The sequence below is a fragment of the Cynocephalus volans genome, chromosome X (assembly GCF_027409185.1).
Source record: "Cynocephalus volans isolate mCynVol1 chromosome X, mCynVol1.pri, whole genome shotgun sequence".
In the NCBI taxonomy this organism is placed as follows: Eukaryota; Metazoa; Chordata; class Mammalia; order Dermoptera; family Cynocephalidae; genus Cynocephalus; species Cynocephalus volans.
The window spans coordinates 26,492,696-26,513,515 of NC_084478.1; the positions used below are offsets into that span (position 1 = coordinate 26,492,696).

At 36.6% G+C, this 20,820-nt stretch overlaps 1 protein-coding gene across 1 annotated transcript in view; it reads right to left on the bottom strand.

The window, feature by feature from the left end:
• The window catches only part of LOC134367236 (sex comb on midleg-like protein 2), a 75,361-nt gene that overhangs the window by 15,563 nt on the left and 38,978 nt on the right, over nt 1-20,820 (bottom strand). Inside the window, 4 exon segments of the mRNA XM_063083916.1 lie at nt 4,438-4,620; nt 5,334-5,537; nt 7,345-7,468; nt 8,420-8,628. Of these exon segments, the coding sequence (XP_062939986.1) occupies nt 4,438-4,620; nt 5,334-5,537; nt 7,345-7,468; nt 8,420-8,628 (720 nt within the window).

Here is a 20,820-nt window from a genome sequence, read left to right on the forward strand (position 1 = left end):
AAGTAGATTAATGATTTCCAGAGGCTAGAGAGAGGAGAAATTAGGAAATGACTGCTAATGAATATGAGATTTCTTTGAGGGGTGATGAAAATGTTCTGGAATTAGATAGTGGTGACAATTGCAAAACTCTGTGAATATACTAAAAACCACTGAATTGTCTATTTCAAAAGGGTAAAATTATGTTACGTGAATTATATCTTAATAAAGTTATTATAAGAAAGGCATCAAAGAGGAATGCAGTCACAGGAACTAATAAGAATCAAATTCCAGAAACGGAAGACCTATTCTAGGCTAAACTGAAAATTTCATCGACTTTTTTTTTTCCTATGGGAATTTGCTGATTTGTGGCACTGCACTGAAAATAGAACTTGACACAGGCAGAGGGCTCTGCTGAGGCAAAAATAAATAAAAAAAAGATTTAGCAGCTCCACACAGCTAAAGTGGCAAATTGGGAACTCACACTCATAGCTGGTTTTCCCGCACGGGACATGTGCTGAGTTCTGGGCTATACATGAAGGTGGGGAACTAGACTGAAAGCTCTTAAAAGGCACACTGAAATCTCCCAGTCTCGTGGTGATTCCTAAGAAATCAAGACCCACAAGGGGAAGGGGTCTAGCTCAAACACACAGTGATCTCTACCACTCAACCCACGTGCCATATTTTGATAATACATGACGCACAAGACTAACGAGCTAAGCTGCAAATTTCTGAAGGACAGAAGTACAATTTCTCCTAGTCTTTCAGGGTTGAGGAGCTAGAAGACTGCCAGGCTCTGAATCAAAAGCCTAGGAGGGCAACACCTGAAGAACAGGAAGGAGCCGGAATCTTACTAAAACCGCTATTCAGTCCCAAACCAGCACATCTCTGATTGGAATGAGCCTTCTCTTTTAGGAAAACCCTCTAAGGTAGAAATCTGGAGCCTCTTCAGATCTTTTATAAACATGCTCACCATACAAAAAATTGCAGACATGCAAAGAAGCAAGACTATATAACCAATAATTGAGAGAAAAACTACTAGTGTCAGTAGACAGACTATAACACAATTTTAATCACTATATTCAAGAAAACAGAGGAACAGATATAATAGAAAAGAAAAAAGAGTAGAAAATTTTACCAGAGAATCTATATATAAAAAAAGCAGACAGCTGGTAGGAGAGTAAATTAAGGCAAACACTTTGAAAAACTGTTTGGCAGTATCTACTAAAGCTGAATCTATGCATTTCTTATCAACTAGGAATTCCACTCCTAGCAGATACAAGAACAGAAAGGCACACATATTTCACCAAAAGACATGTACTAGAATGTTCACAGTAACACTATTCATAAGGGTACTGAATGGAAGGTACTCAAATGGACACACACCATAATGGCATATTTACATAATAGAATATTTATACAGCAATGAGAATGAATGATCTAACTAGATGCAATATAGATAAATCTTACAAACATAATGATGAGAGAAAAAAGCTAGACACAAAAGAGTACATGCTGTATAATTCCTTGTTTATAAAGTTCAAAACCAGGTAAAACTAATACATGGTACTATAAGTCAGGATAGTAGTTATCCTTGTGGGGAGTGAGAAAAAATAGTGAAGGGAAGGGGATTTGACACATCAGGGTGCTGCTAGGATACTGGTAATATCTACTTTTTCAACCAAGGACTAGTTATACAGGTGTGTTCATGATGGAGTTTGGATGCGTTGTCCCCTCCAAAACTCATGTGGAAATTTGATCCCCAACGTGGCAGTGTTGGAAACTTATTGAGTCATGGGTGCAGATCCCTCATGAATGGATTAATGCTCTCCCTGGGGGAGGGGGGATTAATGAGTGAGTTCTTGCTCTATTAGTTCCCGCAAGAGCAGGTTGTTTAAAAGATCCTGGCACCTCCTCCCTTCCTCTCCCTCTCGCCATGTGATCTGCTTGTACTCGCTGGCTGCCTGCCACTTTCCATCATGAGTAGAAGCAGCCTGAGGCCCATGCCAGATGCAGCTGTTCCAGAATCGTAAGCCAAATAAACCTCTTTTTCCTTATAAATTACCTAGTCTCTGGTATTTCTGTTATAGCAACACAAAATAGACTAAAACAGTTCACTTTCTGAAAATTAATCAAGCTATATTCCATTTGCATTTTTCTCTATGTACATTGTACTTCAGTAAAATTTCTTAAAAATTACTACTGCTAAAATATGCAAACACTGGATTTGTCAGAATCAGTCTCCTAAGAGCAGCACTCTGCCTTAAAATAACATTTTTGAGTCACTTATTCAGAAAATGTAAGAGAAATGGGATACTGGATGTAAAATCTTAGAAAGAATCAACTTTAACTACAAACTGATGAAAGAAAAATTAACATAAAAGTACCAATACAAAGCCATTTATTTTCAAATAGATAAATTAAGCTTTCCATGAGAGAAAATTAATAAAAGCTTAAATAATTTAAAATATTATTTATGATTACTCAATGATAAGGACTGAATTATGTCCCCCAAGTTTTATGTATTAGAAGCTTAATCCCCACCCTAACTGTTGAGGGTGGGAAATCCTATTACGATCATTGAAAGATGGTGCCTTGAAGAGGTGATTAAGTTGATGGTTTAATGGTGGTCGTGGCCATATAAAAGGAGAGCACATGAGAGTCTCTCTCTCTCTGCTTCTGCCATCTTGCAAAGTGATACCCTGTGTCGCTGAAGCCACCACTAAGGAAGGCCTTCACCAGATGTGTTCCCTGGACTTTAGACTTCCCAGCCTCAGAAACCGAAAGCAATAAATTTCGTTTTCTTACAAATCACCCAGTTCCAGGTATTTTGTTATAAACAAACAAAAACAAATATACTTGGTGTATTTTTTCAAACAGTTGCCTATTCTAGTTATTTGATTAGTCTGAAAATTCGAACATTCTGGGCTCAATTTTAAAAGAAAAACTAAATTTTATTTAAAAATCCTTCAAAGAATGGGGTTATGTAAATCATTGGCATTCTTAATGTTTTATGTAAATCAGGAAACTGTACTCTCAACTTCTGTAACTCATTTTTTTCCCCTAAATTACTCTTAGAAACAGAAAACCTATCAAATACACACACACACCTCCCCACACATAGGTGGCCATTCCCTTTCTAGCCATCTTCCAATTTCCTGCTACTTTTGGAGACCTCCTACCTCTCCTGAAGGAGAAAAAAAGATAATGTCACATGAGAACATGAATCTGCACTCTTCTTCTCCCTACTTCTGGCAGCTACCTTTTATTGTTCCTATTTCATGCCAGGCTTAATGCAGGCTAAGAGTTTACATATACTTTCTCTCAGTCTCACAACTCAAGAGGTATCCACTTTGCAGATAAGGAAGTTGAGATTCAGAGAAGCTCACTACTTTGTCCATGGGCACATAGCTAGTTAACAGCAGGACTTGGATTAAATTTAGGCCTGTCAGACTTTACTCCCTTAACACAGTCAGCACTGGAACTCAGGTCTGACAAACTATAACACCTGGCTCTTTCAATTTCACCACCTCCCATGTGTATTTTTGCAAGAATGTCACTGAGTCATACCTGGGACTCACTGGGCAGCTACACCAGAGCAGAGAAACTGGAGAGAGGATTCCAGTTAGGAGATAGCTTTACTACCCAGAGGAGGAGTAAATAGGATTCGTGAAGCAGAGTAGTGAAAAGGAAATGGAGAGGTGGGGATGGATATGAGAGACCTCACTGAAGGAGAGGTGACAAAGTTTATGAAGAAAAGTGGGGGTGACAGGGAGGACCAGAAAAAGAGTAACTAGAGACTATGTACAAATTTCACACTTGAGTGGAATGTGAATTAGAATCCCTGGACTTAAAGAGATAGCCTGTGGTGGTACTCTATATACCCAGAATCAGCAGCACCTGGCCAGAAAACTATGGTGCTAATACCTGAGAAGTTCAGCTACTCTTAAAAGACCCACATACAATCCACAGAACATAGTTTTCATGAGTCAGATGAAAAGAGACAAACCTCTCCCAAAGAACACCTGCAAAAAAACTCAGAGCTTTCTTGCTTTGGGGATCAGTCATCACATCTCTTGATGACTGTAACAATATCTTCATCTTTATAGTCAATGGGCTCAACAGGCTTTGCTAACTTCTTAGGATTATAAAGGTCAATAACTTAAAAGCCACACTTTAATCTAGTAGAAAATGCATAACTGTGAGAGCTAGTTACAAAGAAGCCAAACATAACCCATTGGGTTTGATTGTCCAATTCATTATGAATACAACAAGAAATTACTTTCCCACCTCAAATGAACAAAAAGAACTATGCATTATACATGTCTAATTAGTTCACTGTGGCTTAAGTGTTTACTCTGAGGACACAAGGAAAACTCTCAATTACAAAAGATTCTCAAGTTAATTATAAAATGTAATACAAAATAGAAGCATAGTATAAAAATTTACATTTTCTCTCACCTGATTTACTTTTATCACTCTCTGCAGGGCTATGAGTATTACCCTTGTAAGAGCTGAAAGGCTTGCTACTCAAAAGGTCAGCACACTGGAGGCTGTGGCACAAGTTCTCAAGAAAGCGAAGAGCAAATGATGCACTATTCACTGGAGGGAGCTGGATGGAATGAGTTTCCCCATCAAAGGAGGCTATCAGGGGTTAAAAAAAGACATCAGAGTCACCTCACAGAGAGATGAAAAATACAACACTAATAAACCTCCACCAATTTAGGACATGTATTATAAATCAAATTTGTGGACTTTGTAATTCATAAAGGAATAATCTTTAATTATGAAAGTTCCTCTCAAACACAATAACCTGTATTGGTAAAAACATTCTCATTTAAAAATATTCATAAAGTAAACAACAGAAACCCAGTGACCTATAAAAATACTTCCTTCTATTCCAAACATCCCATGGGAATAAATGTTGTGGTATCTAATCACACAAATACAGAAGCCATCAGCTGTATCTTATCTCTTAATGACTTCATTTTTAAGAGCTTCTTATATAGTCTTTTTTCTATAAAAACTAAAATATATTATCAACCAAAGTACTCTCTATAGTGAGCTTAACACAGCATGTAAAAGGAAAAATCTATACCTTTCACCTCAATTTACAATATTACTCTGACATCATTTGTCTAGTTTGAAAGTAAACTTTCCAAACCAGGGTTAAAAGTCCATAAACATAACTATTATAAACAGTCTATTATGTCAATATAATAAATATTAAAGTTAATATAAATAACATTAAAAATAATAAATATTATATTTGATCTATGTATTATAAAATCCTAGCCTCCTTGAAACCTAAAATCAAATTTGGAAAAGAAGCTGAATAAAAGATTAGATGAGTATACCAGTTATCACTTCTCCTCCACGATTATCTGGCTTAAGGAATCCAAAAACAGTCTTAGGCTGAAAGGCACAATCCACACAGGCCTGCACGGTCCGCCGGAGCACCACATTCACGGGGCCCGGGCCAAAGTGGTCAGGCAGCTGCTGGATTCTCTTTTGATCCAGGTGAGGGCCAGAGTTTCCATGTTTGTTTATATAGACACAGACTTGAAGAAAAATGGATATACAGATATAACAAACAATGAGACTGATTAAAAGGAACTTTTGTGAAAACACTACATAATCAGTTACTATACCCTGCCAGCCACTTCACTCAAAGAGAATCTAAACATAGTTAATATCAGTGATTATTTGTTACCTAAAAATACGTAAATACATTTTCATATTTGTGTAAAGATATTAAACATATAAAGAAGTAATCAAACAGTTTATTCAAATTTTTAGAATTTTTCCCAGATTATGTAAAAATTATAGAAGTTTTAGAAGCATCACAAAACAATTCTTCATATATTCCTATATTGTATAAAATGGTACAAAGACAGATGATTATTTTTATCTTTTAATTGTACACACAGTACAAGAATTTCCTTTCAAAACTGGTCATCTTAGTACACTCCTTTTCGGACTGAACTTCTTTTAAATCACAAATATTGCACCTCAATTGTACTTGTATTTTCTAAAGAAACCAAATGGTTTAAGATATATATCATAGTAAGTTCTAATGACATAGAAAAAATTGATTTCATTAATTAAGAAAATAAAAATGTTCCTCCTATATATGTCGAAATTCACTGAAAACATTTTTTAAATAAACTCTTTCCTTATTATAATAAAAGCATATTATATAGAAGCAATTCATCTATAATCACACAAATGTCAAGTTTCAATAATTTTTCTTTACTGAGAATCAACAAATACAAATCAATCTACACTATAAAAACATGAGGGCACATCATTAACAAACATAAAATACACCGTCCCCTTAAATCAAGACATTATTTCTAATCTATTAATTTATATTGCAAAATTTTCATATAGTCTGTGTTTAATAATAAGAACCCATTAATCTCAGTTTTGCTATGCTGAAATATATGACAACTCAACTTTATGGCAACAGCCAGAGGAAGAATGGACTATCACAGAAATAAAACTGCCATTAAAAACTCAACCCGTGATGCTGATGGTATGCACAAATTCTACTGAACAGAAGAGAAGATAAACAAGAATTTCAATGTTTTATCTCCTTTGTGTTATGTTCACTTAGCTAGTTTCTCCTGCTAACAGATTAAAAATCAGAACTATTAAACCAAAAAAATGAGGTATGTTTCAATAATCATTTTTAAAATGATTTCTATTTCAAAAAATTAAGTTATAATTTCTTTTTAGTCAGGAGAGAAAAATTGGGGGGAAAAAAGTCCAGGGAATAGAAGAATGTAAGGGAGATAATTAAGGATCTACAAGAAGAAGCAACAGAACATGCTTTTTAAAAACAGTTAAAGAATAAGGAAATAGGCAGGAGACGATAAATAAAAGGGATTGATTTGTCTGGGTCTGTGCTGTTTCAAACTCTTCATATAGCAGAGAACAATTTAAAGTCACCATGCCTTTTGACAGGCAAGAATCTGTCAAGAAAAGGTATTTTTTAAAAGCATTAAAAAAAAGATTTGAGGTAGCTTTGAAAATTCATACAATTCAAAAAAACAAAATAAATTTTGAAACAAGATAAAGGGAAAACAAGAATAGATTTGACAATGATGTAAATTTTATAAGTCTAACTTAAATGGATAAAAGACTTTAAGAGTATTAAATCTTCAAGTGACTCATGTAAACAGACTGTTCTTTCTTGACAAATTGAACAATCAGAATTTCAAAATACTTTAATATTAAAAAATGCTAAAAGAAATATTTAATATTATCATTTTTTTCCTTTTATTTCCAGAACTTCAAAGACATTGAAAATAATACAGAATAAAAGATTAGTAATTTTATATTCTTTTTAAAATACTAATTTACCTGTAGACATCACTATTTTAGATGTCCCAGGAATGGCATCCATATCATATGAAATGCCACGGTTTCTGGCCAGCGAACGTATAGAAGCTGAAGATGTAGAACATAGCACAGGAAAACATTTTTGCTGTTTAAAAAAAAAAAAGGAAGAAAAAGAACACAAGTATACATTACCCTTTAAAAAATTCCTACATAAAAAAGTCAGAAAAATAGAGGCAGGGAGAGGGGAGGGGAGGGAAGGGGTGGGGGGGTGGGGGGGCAGGGAAAGGACCAAGTTACAAAGTTACGGTTAGATAGGAAGAATAAGTTCTGGTGCTCTAGGGTGATAATAGCTAATAATATTGTATTGTATATCTCAAGACAGCCAGAAAAGAGGATTTTGAATGTTATAACCACAAAGAAATGATAAATGTTGAGGTGACAGATATGCTAACTATTCTGATTTGATCATTATACAACATATGCATGTATTGAAACACCAAACACGTACAATGAAAAAATAAACTTAAAAAAAAGTCAGAAAATTATAGACATTGTTGGTTCACAAAATTATCAGTTATCAGAAGTCCTCAGGATTCCATGGAAATACATGTGTATGTCATTACCTGCAGTACTTTCCAAACTGAGCTCCTCAGAGGCCCAAGAACTGCCCAGGCAGGGGAGGAAGAGATGGAGAGGCTAGGATTCCCTGCCCTACCCCATGTTCCAACTGATCACACCTTAGCCAAATTAGTTCACTCTGTAAAACTTGTTCTATTTTTTGAGGTTCCCTGTGAGACAAGCTTTTTCACACTGCTAAAGAAATTGATTTTTAAAATATACTGAGTTTTAAATTAATTAGCCTGAACATAAATACACCCATGCAGTACTTTCAATATGCTTGTGAAGAAGCAGAACACTATAAAAGATTTTAAGTTTATTCAAGCAAAGAAATACTAATCTCTCAAGGGTTATGTGAGGCCCAATATATTTTTAAACAGCCTCATCATACTCTTAGTAAAAATTCCTAAACTGTATGTCAAAAATACCAAGGCACTATAGAGACCTCCAATACAGATTAGCAGGAGATACAACTAACCTTTTTTTCTGTATTTGGACCTTTTTTCCTTGGTGTGGTAGTTTTAAGAGTACTGCCCTTCTTGGGGACTGAAGCACGTCCAGGTGGTTTAGTTCGACCTGATTTCTTGACCTGCTGTGTTGGTAATATTACAGCAGTTTTCTGTGGAGACTGCATTGAATGCTTGGAAGAGGAAGCCTGTGTTTTTGCTTTATTCTTTACAATACGAACTGAGGGGGGAAAAAGCAAAAAATATTAAAGTAAATGACATAACTGAGGCATTGTCTTCTTATGACTGAAAAGAAGTTTAACTTGATCTTTAAAACCATTCCCAAAGGTTATTCACTGAAAACCACTTAAAATAAAGGTACCATTTAAAATAAAGTTTTAGGTATTTTAAGATTTCATATTTTCAGGAAATATTCTGATTCTCCATAAAAAAATAAATAAATAAACAGGCCTTTACAAGAGGAACCAGTAACTCTAACTTAACAAAGTGAAAATCTCTAGCAATTTACCTTTTGGCTATTGCCCATATTTTTAGGCCTTAACACAGAAAAGAGTCTTTCCTTCAGAAAACACCATCCAATTATGGCATGCACAGGAATCATCTTGCACATCAATATAGAAAAACAGAGCAAATCAACTGTCTAGGGCTCCTGCTTCATCATTCAGAGGTCAGGGGACTTCCCTGCTTTTGATTTTTTTTTTTTTCCAGCTTTATTGTGGTATAATTGACAAACAAAAGTTAAATATTTAAGGCTGAAATACATTATGTTCCTACACTGTCTAATAATAAAGCTTCATATCTCCATATACTACAATATAGACTCTATATTAATGTCATGCAAAGACTACTATAATGTCCAAGTGATTTGCAGCTAGTAGTTACCTGGTAGGCAATCCAGACAGTTTTAATATTTTGAATGAAGGTTACTTTTGTCTATGTTCACAGTTTAGTAAAAATAGATGTTTTAGTATTAATCCCTTAATAATTTCATTATTACAAAAAAAAATTTTACATAGTAAAAAGTACTAATGCCAAGTAAAAATTCTTTACAGGAAGAGCTGTATAAGTGAAACATTTATACATCTACGCAAAAATCAACTACTTTTACTTTAAGGCCTTCATTTTTACAACTTGAAACCAATCTACTGCTTTGTTCCTCCCATACTCAAAGACTATGTATGTGTAAATCTGACCTGTGATAGAAAATACCAATCTTTCCTGCAGGCTTGTTCTTTACCTTCTAACACTTACCAAACCAAGAGGAGGGGACAGCCTATGCTCAGCTGCCAGGGTAAACAGAGCACCACTTAACTGCCACCATCACTTTCCCCCTCATTTATAAGTAGTTCACCTACTTAGTCCGGCCTCTTTTTACCTCATTACCATCATCTACCTCACACTCTAGGCTCACTTCCACTTTTTTCAAAAACTCCAGTAATCTAACTCACCTTATTTCTCCTTACATAGTCTCCCTATCATCTTCAGGAATGTGACCATCATCCTGACCTCATCATTGGAGATTTCAGCTACTCCCTGAAATGATTATACTTGGCAATTTCTTTTTTTTTTTTTTTTTTTTTTTTTTATACAGTATAAGATGTTGCGGAGCTGTTGGGGGGAAGGAAATAGGGTGGGAGGAGGGGGGCATGGTTGAGGCCCATAGCACCCCCCTCATTCCTGCAAGGGAGCCCAGGGCACTTTTAGCAGTGGCTTGGTAGTCATCACTGGGCTGGTTGTGGGCGTGGGGGGGGGGGGGCATGGCCGAGGCCCTCAACTCCCCCCACCACCCTTGCTCAGGAGCCCAGAGTGCTTCAGTGGTTGTCGCTGGGCTGGTTATGGATGTTGGAGGGGCATGGCTGAGGCCACCAGCCCTCCCCCCTCCCTGGCTTGGGAGCTCAGGGCTTTCTGGTCCTTCTAGGTTTTATAGGTGTTCTTTGGAGATGTGAGACCTTTACTAATTAATATCAAACTGTTTCTGGTCTGTAGGTATTTTGTTTTCTCCTTTCAGTTCTGTATTGGATTGTTCGCTGTTTCCACTACTTAAACTCTGTGCTGGAACTAATTTGTTGTCCTTTGCTTACTTCTAAAATGGGTGAACTCCCTGTGTGGACCAGCACTTGAACCCTGTAGTTCAGCTAAATTGCTTCACTGCTGCTGATTCCCTGGGGAAGGCTTTTTGTGCAGGTCGGGTTTTAACTGATGACCTTGTATGTACTTACAGGTCTTGTGCGTTCTGGTACACTGGGGCTGTGTGGAAACTCTGATCTGGACCTCAGACTTTTCAGCAAACTGCACCCCCTGCAGATCTGTATACCTGACCAGTATCCACTGAGTTGTCCTGCGCTGAGTGGAGGGCAGATCAGCTGTCCATGCTGTGCCCCAGCGTTCCCCTAGTGGGCCCGTCTCCCCCACTGCCCGTACTCCAAACACTTCCCATGGGACAGGCCATGTGCCAGTCCCTTGCAATGACTCACCCGCCTCTGAGTGGCTCCTTTTTTCAGATGTCTGTGGCTACTTGCTTCTATGTGGGTCCATGGGAACCCTGTTAGTGGTCTTTCTGGCCTGAGAGCCACGAAGGCCCTCTTCTCCCCCACCGCCTCCAAGCAACTTCATATGAAGGGCACAGCTGCAGCTTTTGCCAGCTCTTGCTCTGTGCACTTACCAGCTCCAGCCTTGAAGCAGCTGGAATTCAAAATGGTGGGAGCAATCCTTTCTCCCATCGTGGCTTCTCCTGCCTTCATGAACTCCGTAGGTCTCTCCTGCTCTTCCCCTGAGCTCTAGTGGCCCCAGCTTGGCTGTTGTTGTTTATTAATAGCTGTAAATTGGTTGATTTGTGGAAGAGACACAGGACCGTCTATTCTGCCATCCTGACTGAAAGCACTTGGCAATTTTTGAAACTCTTCTATCTCCAAGGCAACCAACTATGTTCCCCTTTCTCCACCTCCAACTTCTTTACCTGCCATCTTTGCTTCAAACCAACCGACCATGCTTTACATTCTCATTATGACATCTAGCCACGAGCCCTCTCCATTTTCATCCAGTCCATTAGCTTTCTTCTGACTTTGCTTACTCCTTACTCAACCTTCACCCAACTATCCACCTCTACCAACACACCTCTAACTAGTATCCCTTCCTTTATCACCCATTGATCTTTGATCATGTGTCTAGCATGTCAGCTCCCACCTCTAAGTCAAACTATCATCTGCTTTCTCTGGTCTTGAGCTAATAGAACAAGGGTTAGCAATCTTTTTCTGAAAAGGGCCAAACACTAAATATTTCAGGCTTTGAAGGCCACATAAAGTCTAACTCACACATTCTTCTTTGTTTGCTTTTTTTTTTTTTTCTTACAACCAATTAAGAATATAAAAAACATTCTTATCTCATAGGCTACATGGACTGGATGTGGCCTTCAATCTGTAGTTTGCCAGCCTCTGCTTTAGAACATTAGGATGTTATTGGTCTCTATAAAATCCATGCAAATCTCAACTGGGAAGTCACTTCACTGATTTCCAAGCACTTTTCCATGGCAGAACATTTTTCCCTATTTAAGTTCCCATCTCTCTCTCACTCTACTCCATTCAGCAAATGACCCAAACTTCTACTTTATGAGAAGATTAAAGGCTGTCTTTTGGGAGTGACTTTAACCATCCCATTTCTCCATATTAAAACACTTTCATTTTCAATCATTCTCATCTTTTTCTCTTGTTTCAAACGAAAAGTTTTCTCTCTACTTTTCTAAGTCCAATTCTCTTTTACTTATGCCTTAATACCTATCTTCTCTAGTTACTCTGGGACATTAGTTTCAATTATCTCCTTTCTCTTCATGTTATTTAATCACTTGATCCTCAACAACTCGCTCTCTCTTACAAATTTCACATATCCCTTATTTTGAAGTTAACTCCCTGTCTCTGGTATACTTTCAAGTAAATTCTCTTGAGAGAATTCTCTCCTTTTATTCACTACCAAAATACCAAGAATCATCACCTATACTTGATACTTCAATTTCCTTATTATTCCATTTCCTTGGCCACTGTAATAAGCTTTTCTTCTCCAAACATATTTTAAGGAAATTCTTTTCCCAGGTCACAAATGACCCCTTCCTAGTTACTAAATCCAAATAAATCCTCATTCTTTTGACCAATCTATTGATCTCTGCAGTTCTAGTCCCCAACTCTGAATACATGGCATGAAGAAGAGGAATAGACTGAGCTATAGACCTGGTTTCAAATCCTGGTGCCCAGTTGGTTTAAGACAGAACCTAGGTGTACAGAAGGTCCTCAAAAAATATTTACAGAATGAATAAAAAATATTTTCAAACTTCAAGTCAATGCTATGCCTCCAAAACTAGTATATTCTATATAAAATAATTAAGTAGCAAATAAAACAGTAACTTTGTAAAACATGGCAAATGTAATGAAATCAACATTTCATCTAAGTATTTTGGAATTTGAAAATCAGAGCTATAGCTTTAAGTATTCCCCTAAAATATAATATTCCACCATAATAAAAACTCCTTGATGTATGGTATATATGAGCAAAGTAAAAAATATATATATTATAAAAAATATTTATTATGAGAAATTTTTTTCAATTTAGAAAGCAAGCTTTTCAAAGTCAAAGATTCAATTCTGTCTACTGCCACATCCCCAGCATCTAGAATAAAATACTTTTAAAACTAATTTAACTAAAGAGGAAAGAATAACCATTCAATACATCACACATCAAATTAAACTCTAAGGAGCAATCATATAGCATTTATATATACTATGCTGAATCTCCGTTATTAATTAAACCACTTCAAATAGAAATGGATTTGTTTGAAGAAGGTTAAAACTATATATAGCATCGTAACTGTGTGTACATAGTAGTCAAAAAGTGAATAAAAACCTTTTTGAAAAAAGCTACGTAAAATATAAAGGATATCCTACTCATCTTTAATAAAATTTTTATGTAAACACCTAACACAAAACTTATCTGATTCTTCAGCTTATGTTCAGACAGAACAGAAAACATTCAGGAAAGAAAAATGTCCAAGAAATGAGAAGTTGCTGAATTGTGGAAATGAAAAAGAAATAAATCTTGGGAAACAATCATTAATCAGGAATAAACTCAAGAGGAGACCTAGAAGCCTGGAAGAGGGGGAACTGGAGAAAGAAAATAGATGATGGCAATATTTACTGGCTACCCATTACATGCTAGGCACTTCAATATCTGTTATTGCACGCAATCCTCCCAAACATTCTATGAGGTAGGTATTGTTTCCCCACTTTATACATGAAGAAACTTAACCTCTGTGAAATTAGGTAACTTAGCCAAGAACACTCATTTGGTTAAGAGTTTTTGCCTTCTAAGTGCATGCTTTTTCCAATATGCTATCCTGCTTTCTGTCCTCTAACAAAAAAGGTTATAATCAAATTCATTCTCCTGAGTCACACTGCCTGTGTTTTTCTTAAAAAAGACAATCTTGTCAACTCCTATATGCTGTATCACTACACAGTCAATGGCCAATAGGTGGTCTTTAACAGAGAGTCTTAAAACCAGATGTGGAAGCATGCTTATAAGGAGAAAACATTAACAAGTACAGTAGTTCCCTCTTATCCACAGGGGATACTTTCCAAGACCCCCAGTGGATGCCTGAAATTTCGGATAGTATCAAACTCTATATGTACTATGTATGAATTTCTTTTTACTTCTTCGCAATTTCATGTGTAGAAGATTCATTTTTACTTTGCACAGATCTCAGCAACCTCAGCATATGATTTTTTTTCTTTCCTTATTAAGCCAAGGACTTTCACCTTTTCACTTAAAGGAAGCACTTTACAGCTTCTCTTTGGCATATCCAAATTGCCAGCATCATTACTCTTGTGCTCTGGGGCCATTATTAAGTAAAATAAGGGTTACTTGACACAAGCACTGCTATACCATGACAGTGGATCTTGTAAGCAAGATGACTACTGACTAATGGGCAGGTAGTGTAAATGGTGGATATGCTGGATAAAGGAAAGATTCACATCCAGGGTGGAATGAAGCAGGACGGAGCAAGATTTCATCACACTACTTACTCAGAATGGCGCATAATTTAAAAGTTATGAATTATTTATTTCTGGAATTTTCCTCTTAATATTTTCAGACTGCAGTTAACCATGGGTAATTGAAACCACAGAAAGCAAAACTGCAGATAAGGGAGAACTATTGTACAGACAAAAACACACTAGTAAAACTTTTCAAACCTGGGGATTTAACCTTATTTAATACTTATTTCCAAACAGTACTTGTTAAATATATGTTTCTGCTGACATATGAAGATGCTTTACTGTTGAGAGATAGTGCTTGCCTTCTCTGAACTGTGAAAAGACAATAGCACATTCAATTACCACAGAAAAGAAAATAACACTTAGAAATGGAAAGCAAGCCCCTATTTCCAATTACACACGTGCTGGTTTAGCTTACACATGACTGACTTGAATAGGAATTGAAATGGATAAAAAATAGAATTAATAGGTATCTTGCTTTTGATCTAAAAAGATTTAATAGGGCCGACCCCGTGGCGCACTCAGGAGAGTGCGGCGCTGGGAGCGCCGCAGTGCTCCCGTCGCAGGTTTGGAGCCGGTCACAAAAAAGAAAAAAAAAATAAAATAAAATAAAATGGATCCTATATAAGGATGGCCGGTGCGCTCACTGGCCGAGCGCGGTGCGGCCGGTCACAAAAAGACAAAAAAAAAAAAAAAAAAAAGATTTAATAGACGTATGGTTGCTTGCTGTTCTCCAAATTTTCCAACCACCATTTAGTTAATACCTAGTATGTTCTTTTTACTAGTCTAGGCAATTTGGGAAATTGAAAAGAAACAAATATGGTCCTTTCATGTGTGTATCTGTATATACATAATATTCCTACCTCAAGTAGATAGATATGTAATTGCCTTCTCCTCAAACTGACTGAAAGTTATATATGTAACCCATATGACAACAAAGGCAGAATTTACTATAAAAAAAGATGCTAGAAATTTGAGGCTAGAAATACACAAAATCAAAATATGAATAGCCAAAAACAGAAAACCATATATATATATATATATCATTTGTAAATATTTGGCTTTGGAAACTTTTTCAGGTTTAGAAAATCTCTGCAAGCCATCTTATTCTTAAAACTGCATGTACAATGAAACTATCATTTATACGAAGGATCTGTCATACTGATAACTATAAAACCACAGAAACAATATAAACCTCAACTTTGAAAAACACCAACATATAGATAGTGATTGTTATACCTAAACTATCTAACCTCAAGGCCTGGTGTTCATATAAATTCAGTTGCACTGCCCAGTGGTTCTGCTTGGAACTTTGTTCCCTGTAGCAGAAAGCTCAGGTTGCCACAAACCTATCAGTCATGGGAAGCAATAAGAGCAAAGGGGCAGTAGGTCAGGTGTAAACACCCTGAACTTCCTCCATTCACTCCTACTGCCATCCCCATGTCATTGTACTGACTTCCTTGACTGATATCTTTAGATACTTCTCCATTTCTTCTCTTCCGTCCCCCCACATGTATCAGAAGAGCCACCCACTCCATCCCAGAAGCTCAATCTTGCTTTAGAAATTAAACATTCATAACAGCCAAAGTCTGCTTTTCTTCTGAAAATAGCCTTTTGAATACCCAAGGACTATTACTGTCACATAAGAATGACTTTACCTTTCTATAGGCATAGCGGGACGCTTTTGAAAGCATGCTTATTTCCTTATTTTCAGCAATAAAAAATTAGTTTAGAATACTTCAAAGGTTAAGAAAAACTCTTGAAGAAACCACAAGGGGTAGTTACTAGTAGAAAGGGAAACAAGGTAACATATTCCTGGTATTTATCACAGCAGATATTTAAGCCATCTGAAGACAGAACTTTTGCAGAAGCGGGGTAGAGATCAGATGGACATGGGGCTCTGGTACCAATTGCTCTTTACAACTATTCCTTCCCTGGCTTTTCACTATCTAGTGCAGGAGCACTGGTTCCAGATTAATTAAGTTCAGATCCAGCTTTGTCACACAATACCTATGAGATTATTTACAAATTATTTAAATTCTGCATATGGCACATTTTATCAACAGCAACATCATCACCATCACCATCCCTGTCTTATCCTCCCTTCCCAGGGCCTGTGGGTGCTCCTTGCCCTCTTCTTTCAGTAGATTAGATATTGGGGAAACCTTGTTGTCAAATGCCTAACAAATGGGAGGGGGGAAAAAAGGTTTCCTCCAAATAACTCCTAGTTATTTACATTCTTTCTAGCCAATACCTTTACTTCTTTTAAGACCAAACTTCTTGAAACACTAGTCCATGTTCACTATTATTACCATTTTCTCATTTTCAACCCTCTGAAATTACATTTCCACACACACCACCTTTTAAAGAACCTCTGAGTGCTAAGGTCACCAACAACCTCCTAACAGGCATTAACAATGGACGCCTCTTCCTTATCTTATTTGACTTCCAGCACAATTCTGATAATGCCTTCTTTTCTAAGTTCTTTCTTGGGTCTCACATAGCCAGCACTCCTTCCTGATTCCCTTCCTACCTCTGTCACTTTTCCTATGGTGCTGCCAAGGATTTAGCCACCTTCTCCCCATCCCCACCACAACTGAGTGCTCTAGTTCAGTCCCATGATTTCAGCTACTGCCTGTGTATAACGATTCCCAAATCACTTGCTCTCATGTTCTCTTGCTTGCTCAAATGCATGCACACTTACACTTTCCTTTCCTCCCTCTCATTTTCTGTCTAGTGTAGGCCTCTCATATGTTCCAGAGATGTTTTCAATAGTCAACTAGATATCTAAATAAGCATCTCAAACTCAACATTTCCAAAAGCAGAATTCATTGTGCATTGTGCTTATCCTATATGCTCTACCTTGATGGTAACATTACCTTTTCACTCAGTTAGTTGAAGTCAGAAATCTTGAGGTCATCCTTACACTCCTCCTTCCTCCACATGTCTAGACAAGCCTATCTCTCAAGTATTTCCCAGATATGTTCTTCTTCATGTCTGTCAATGACTTGGGTTAGGACCTCAAGGCCTCTTACATAAGCTACATTAGCCTCTTAGTTGACATTCCTTGCTGTCCTTTCCAGCCCATAGTCCATGCATAAGCATGATCTTTCTGAAATACAAATTGCATGTCACTTTTCCACTTAATCTTCAGTGATGCCACGTTACCCATATACTAAAATCTGAACTCCCTGGCCTGATGTCCAAGGCCCTCTATTATCTGCCCTCTGCATGTCTTCATAGTCTCATCTCTTCTCTTCCCAACTATCATTAGACACTCAGCCGTAATCAACTGCTTCAGGCCCCCAAACATTCTGACTTCACAGAGACTGATCTTTCTTCTAGGAAAGGCTTTCCCTCCCTTGTCAGTGGCAAAACTACTATGCATTCTTTGAAATTCTGCTCGATTACCAGCTTGTAAACTTATAGCACTAAGCTCCCCTGGCAAACATAGGACCCTGATGCTCACACATCACACATACTGTGTCTATCTCTACTAGCAAAAACTTTATAGCATGTTATATTTACTCACATATCTATCTGTCTCATCACACTGTGAGTTCCCTTAGGGGAAGAAACCATGTGAAGTTCCATTGTTATATCTCCAACACCTGGTCTAGGGACCACCACATAATGGGCATCTAATAAATGTTTGCTGAATGAATACTATTCAAGTTTTGTCTCTGATCTTACAGTCTCATGGAAACAATTCAGGTAGTTTACACATTAAATAGAACGATGGCTTCATAACATTTTACAGTTTTCTTGGCAAAAATATGTTTCAAATACTAATCAACCAACTTAAAAATCAATTTCTAGAATATACTCCATTCAAAAAGGAAGGAAGAACTGCAAATCAAAACCACAGTGAGGTACTACTTCACAGTCAAGGACAGCTGTAATAAAAAAGATGGAAAATAAGTGTTGGCAAGGATATGGAGAAATCAGAACCCTTACACATTGCTGGTGGTACAATTTTTAATTAGTGAGTGAAAAAATGAAAAGAGATCTTTTAATCAAAATATTTTCAATGATAAAGTTTTGATAATGAATATGCTAATTACCCTCATTTATCACACATTGTACACATGTATTGAAATATAACTCTATACCCCATAAATATGTACAATCAATATGTTTCAATTAAAAAATAAATTCCTTTAAAATAAAAAATAAATTTCTTCTATAGAAAAACAAAATACAGAGTTAAACAATTTGGTTCGTTTTTTTTCAAGCTCAAATTTGAGGGAGCTTTCGTTTAAACTACAAAGAAAAAAATGTAAAGCAGATGAAAAATATCAACATGCCCTTAATAATCCAGTGTTTAGGTGCTTTAGTTTTTTCTTTTTATCCCCAGCTTTATTGAGGTACAATTAAGCTTTTTTTTATTATACCTTAAAGTAATTGAGTTTCTTCAACTCTCTTGGCTAAATATACTTTTAAAAAATTGCACCAAATATTGGGGGAGTACTATCTGATAGTCTTTCTTGACTCCAAATTTTCTTGTGGAGTTTCTCTAATTCAAATATTTACAATAAGACCACTTTTTAAGACTATTAACTACTGGAATAACAGAGTAAGAATACCTAAGTGAATAGGACCAAACCAACACAATTCTGATATATGGAACAGAATACAACATATGCTTCTGAAGATGTCCTCAGTTGGTCTCAATGACTATTGGCAACTAAAACTTCTGATGTCTTAATGAAACTATCCTAAGGATTATACACCAAAATAATAGCAGTGATTACCTCCAGATGGCAGGAATACAAGCAATTTTTAGATCTTCCTCTTATCACATCCTTATTTTCTAAATGTTCTACAATAAATACCAATTTTGTCATTAAAATACAAAATGCCCCAAAGATAAACTTAGCCACTTCTTCAAATAACAGAAGAACCAGACATTCTTAATATTTAAATGTCTCTAAATAAAATTATTGTTCAACATAAGCATTACAATATTCTATTTAGATATACAGCCATACAACTTTTAGATCAGCATATACCAATCCACCAAAGATAGCATTAGAAATACCCATGCGGGCTTGCTGTACTCCAGCAGTGACCTTTAGAATCCTCACAAATAAAACACAATAATCTACAGCACATTCTCCAGCAACTTCAGAACTGAAGAGTAGATTGCCTCAGTTACCATAGGCAGAAATCATTCAGAGAAGCTGACTCAGCAGAACTTAACAGTAAAAGCATCTCTTGTTCAAGTAGTTAACTTGCCAGAAACACACAGTATATGTACCTCCCTTCATAGTAGCAGAGCACTCTGTCTTGATCAGACACCCCCTCCTCCAATCCTGTTTGCCAAAGGTCTCCATTTACGCTTCCTTGAATTTTCACTTAAAGACTTTTCTAAAATACTGCCTTTTTACTCTCCCACTTTCCTACTGTGCCCAAAACAAGCATAAAAGCCCCTTTCGTCCACCACCCAATTCATTTTCAAAGGTTATTTGTTTTACAACTGATCACAAGAAAAAAGGATGAAGTTACAAAGGAACACAAGGTCTCTAATGTTTAGTGTTAGGTGTTTCAGTTTTTATGAACATCGGACCTGTTTCTTCATATATTAACCCTTCTTTTACCTTGCACCAACTTCCCTATTCTAACCTGAGGGCTCACCCTAGTTCCCCATTGATTTACCAAGCAGAAATGGCTGACATGGTTGGAGTCCAATAGAGTGAACAAGCCCATCCCTGCTGCCTTGGCTCCTCCATCATCCTTCCTGAGTCTCCTTGATAACCTATGTAGGTTTCCCTCTCAATGCCAAAAATCACCATTTTACAGTATTAGAAATACCCTAAACACATAATAAAAGGTAACCCCCACACAAAAAGAAATAAATCATTCACTCAAAAAAGTAAAGATTTCATTTAAAATAGCTTGCTTCTGGGGTCTGACAGAGCATCCTCATTTGGTAAATGCTGTTATGTCTTTTCCAGAAGCTTTTTTTTAATTGAAGCATAATTGATTATACATATTTTGGGGGTACAGCATTGACTATCATTATTTGTGTATGATATGATGATCAAATCATTATTAGCATATTCATTATTACAAATCATAATTATTCTTTGTGACCTTTACCCAATTTCTCCCTAACCCCCTCTTCTTCCCCCTTTCCCACCTCTAGTAACCACAGATTTGTTTTCTCCTTCTGAAAGTTCAACATATTACTGTGGTCTTTCTTTCCTTCTTTCTTAGCGCCCACTTAGGAGTAAGGACAAGTGGTATTTCTCTTTCTGTGTCTGGCTCATTTCACTTAACATAATTTTCTCCAAGCTCATCCATGTTGCTGCAAATGGCAGAATTTCATTCTTTTTTATAGCTGAGTAGTATTCCATTGTGTGTATATACCCACATTT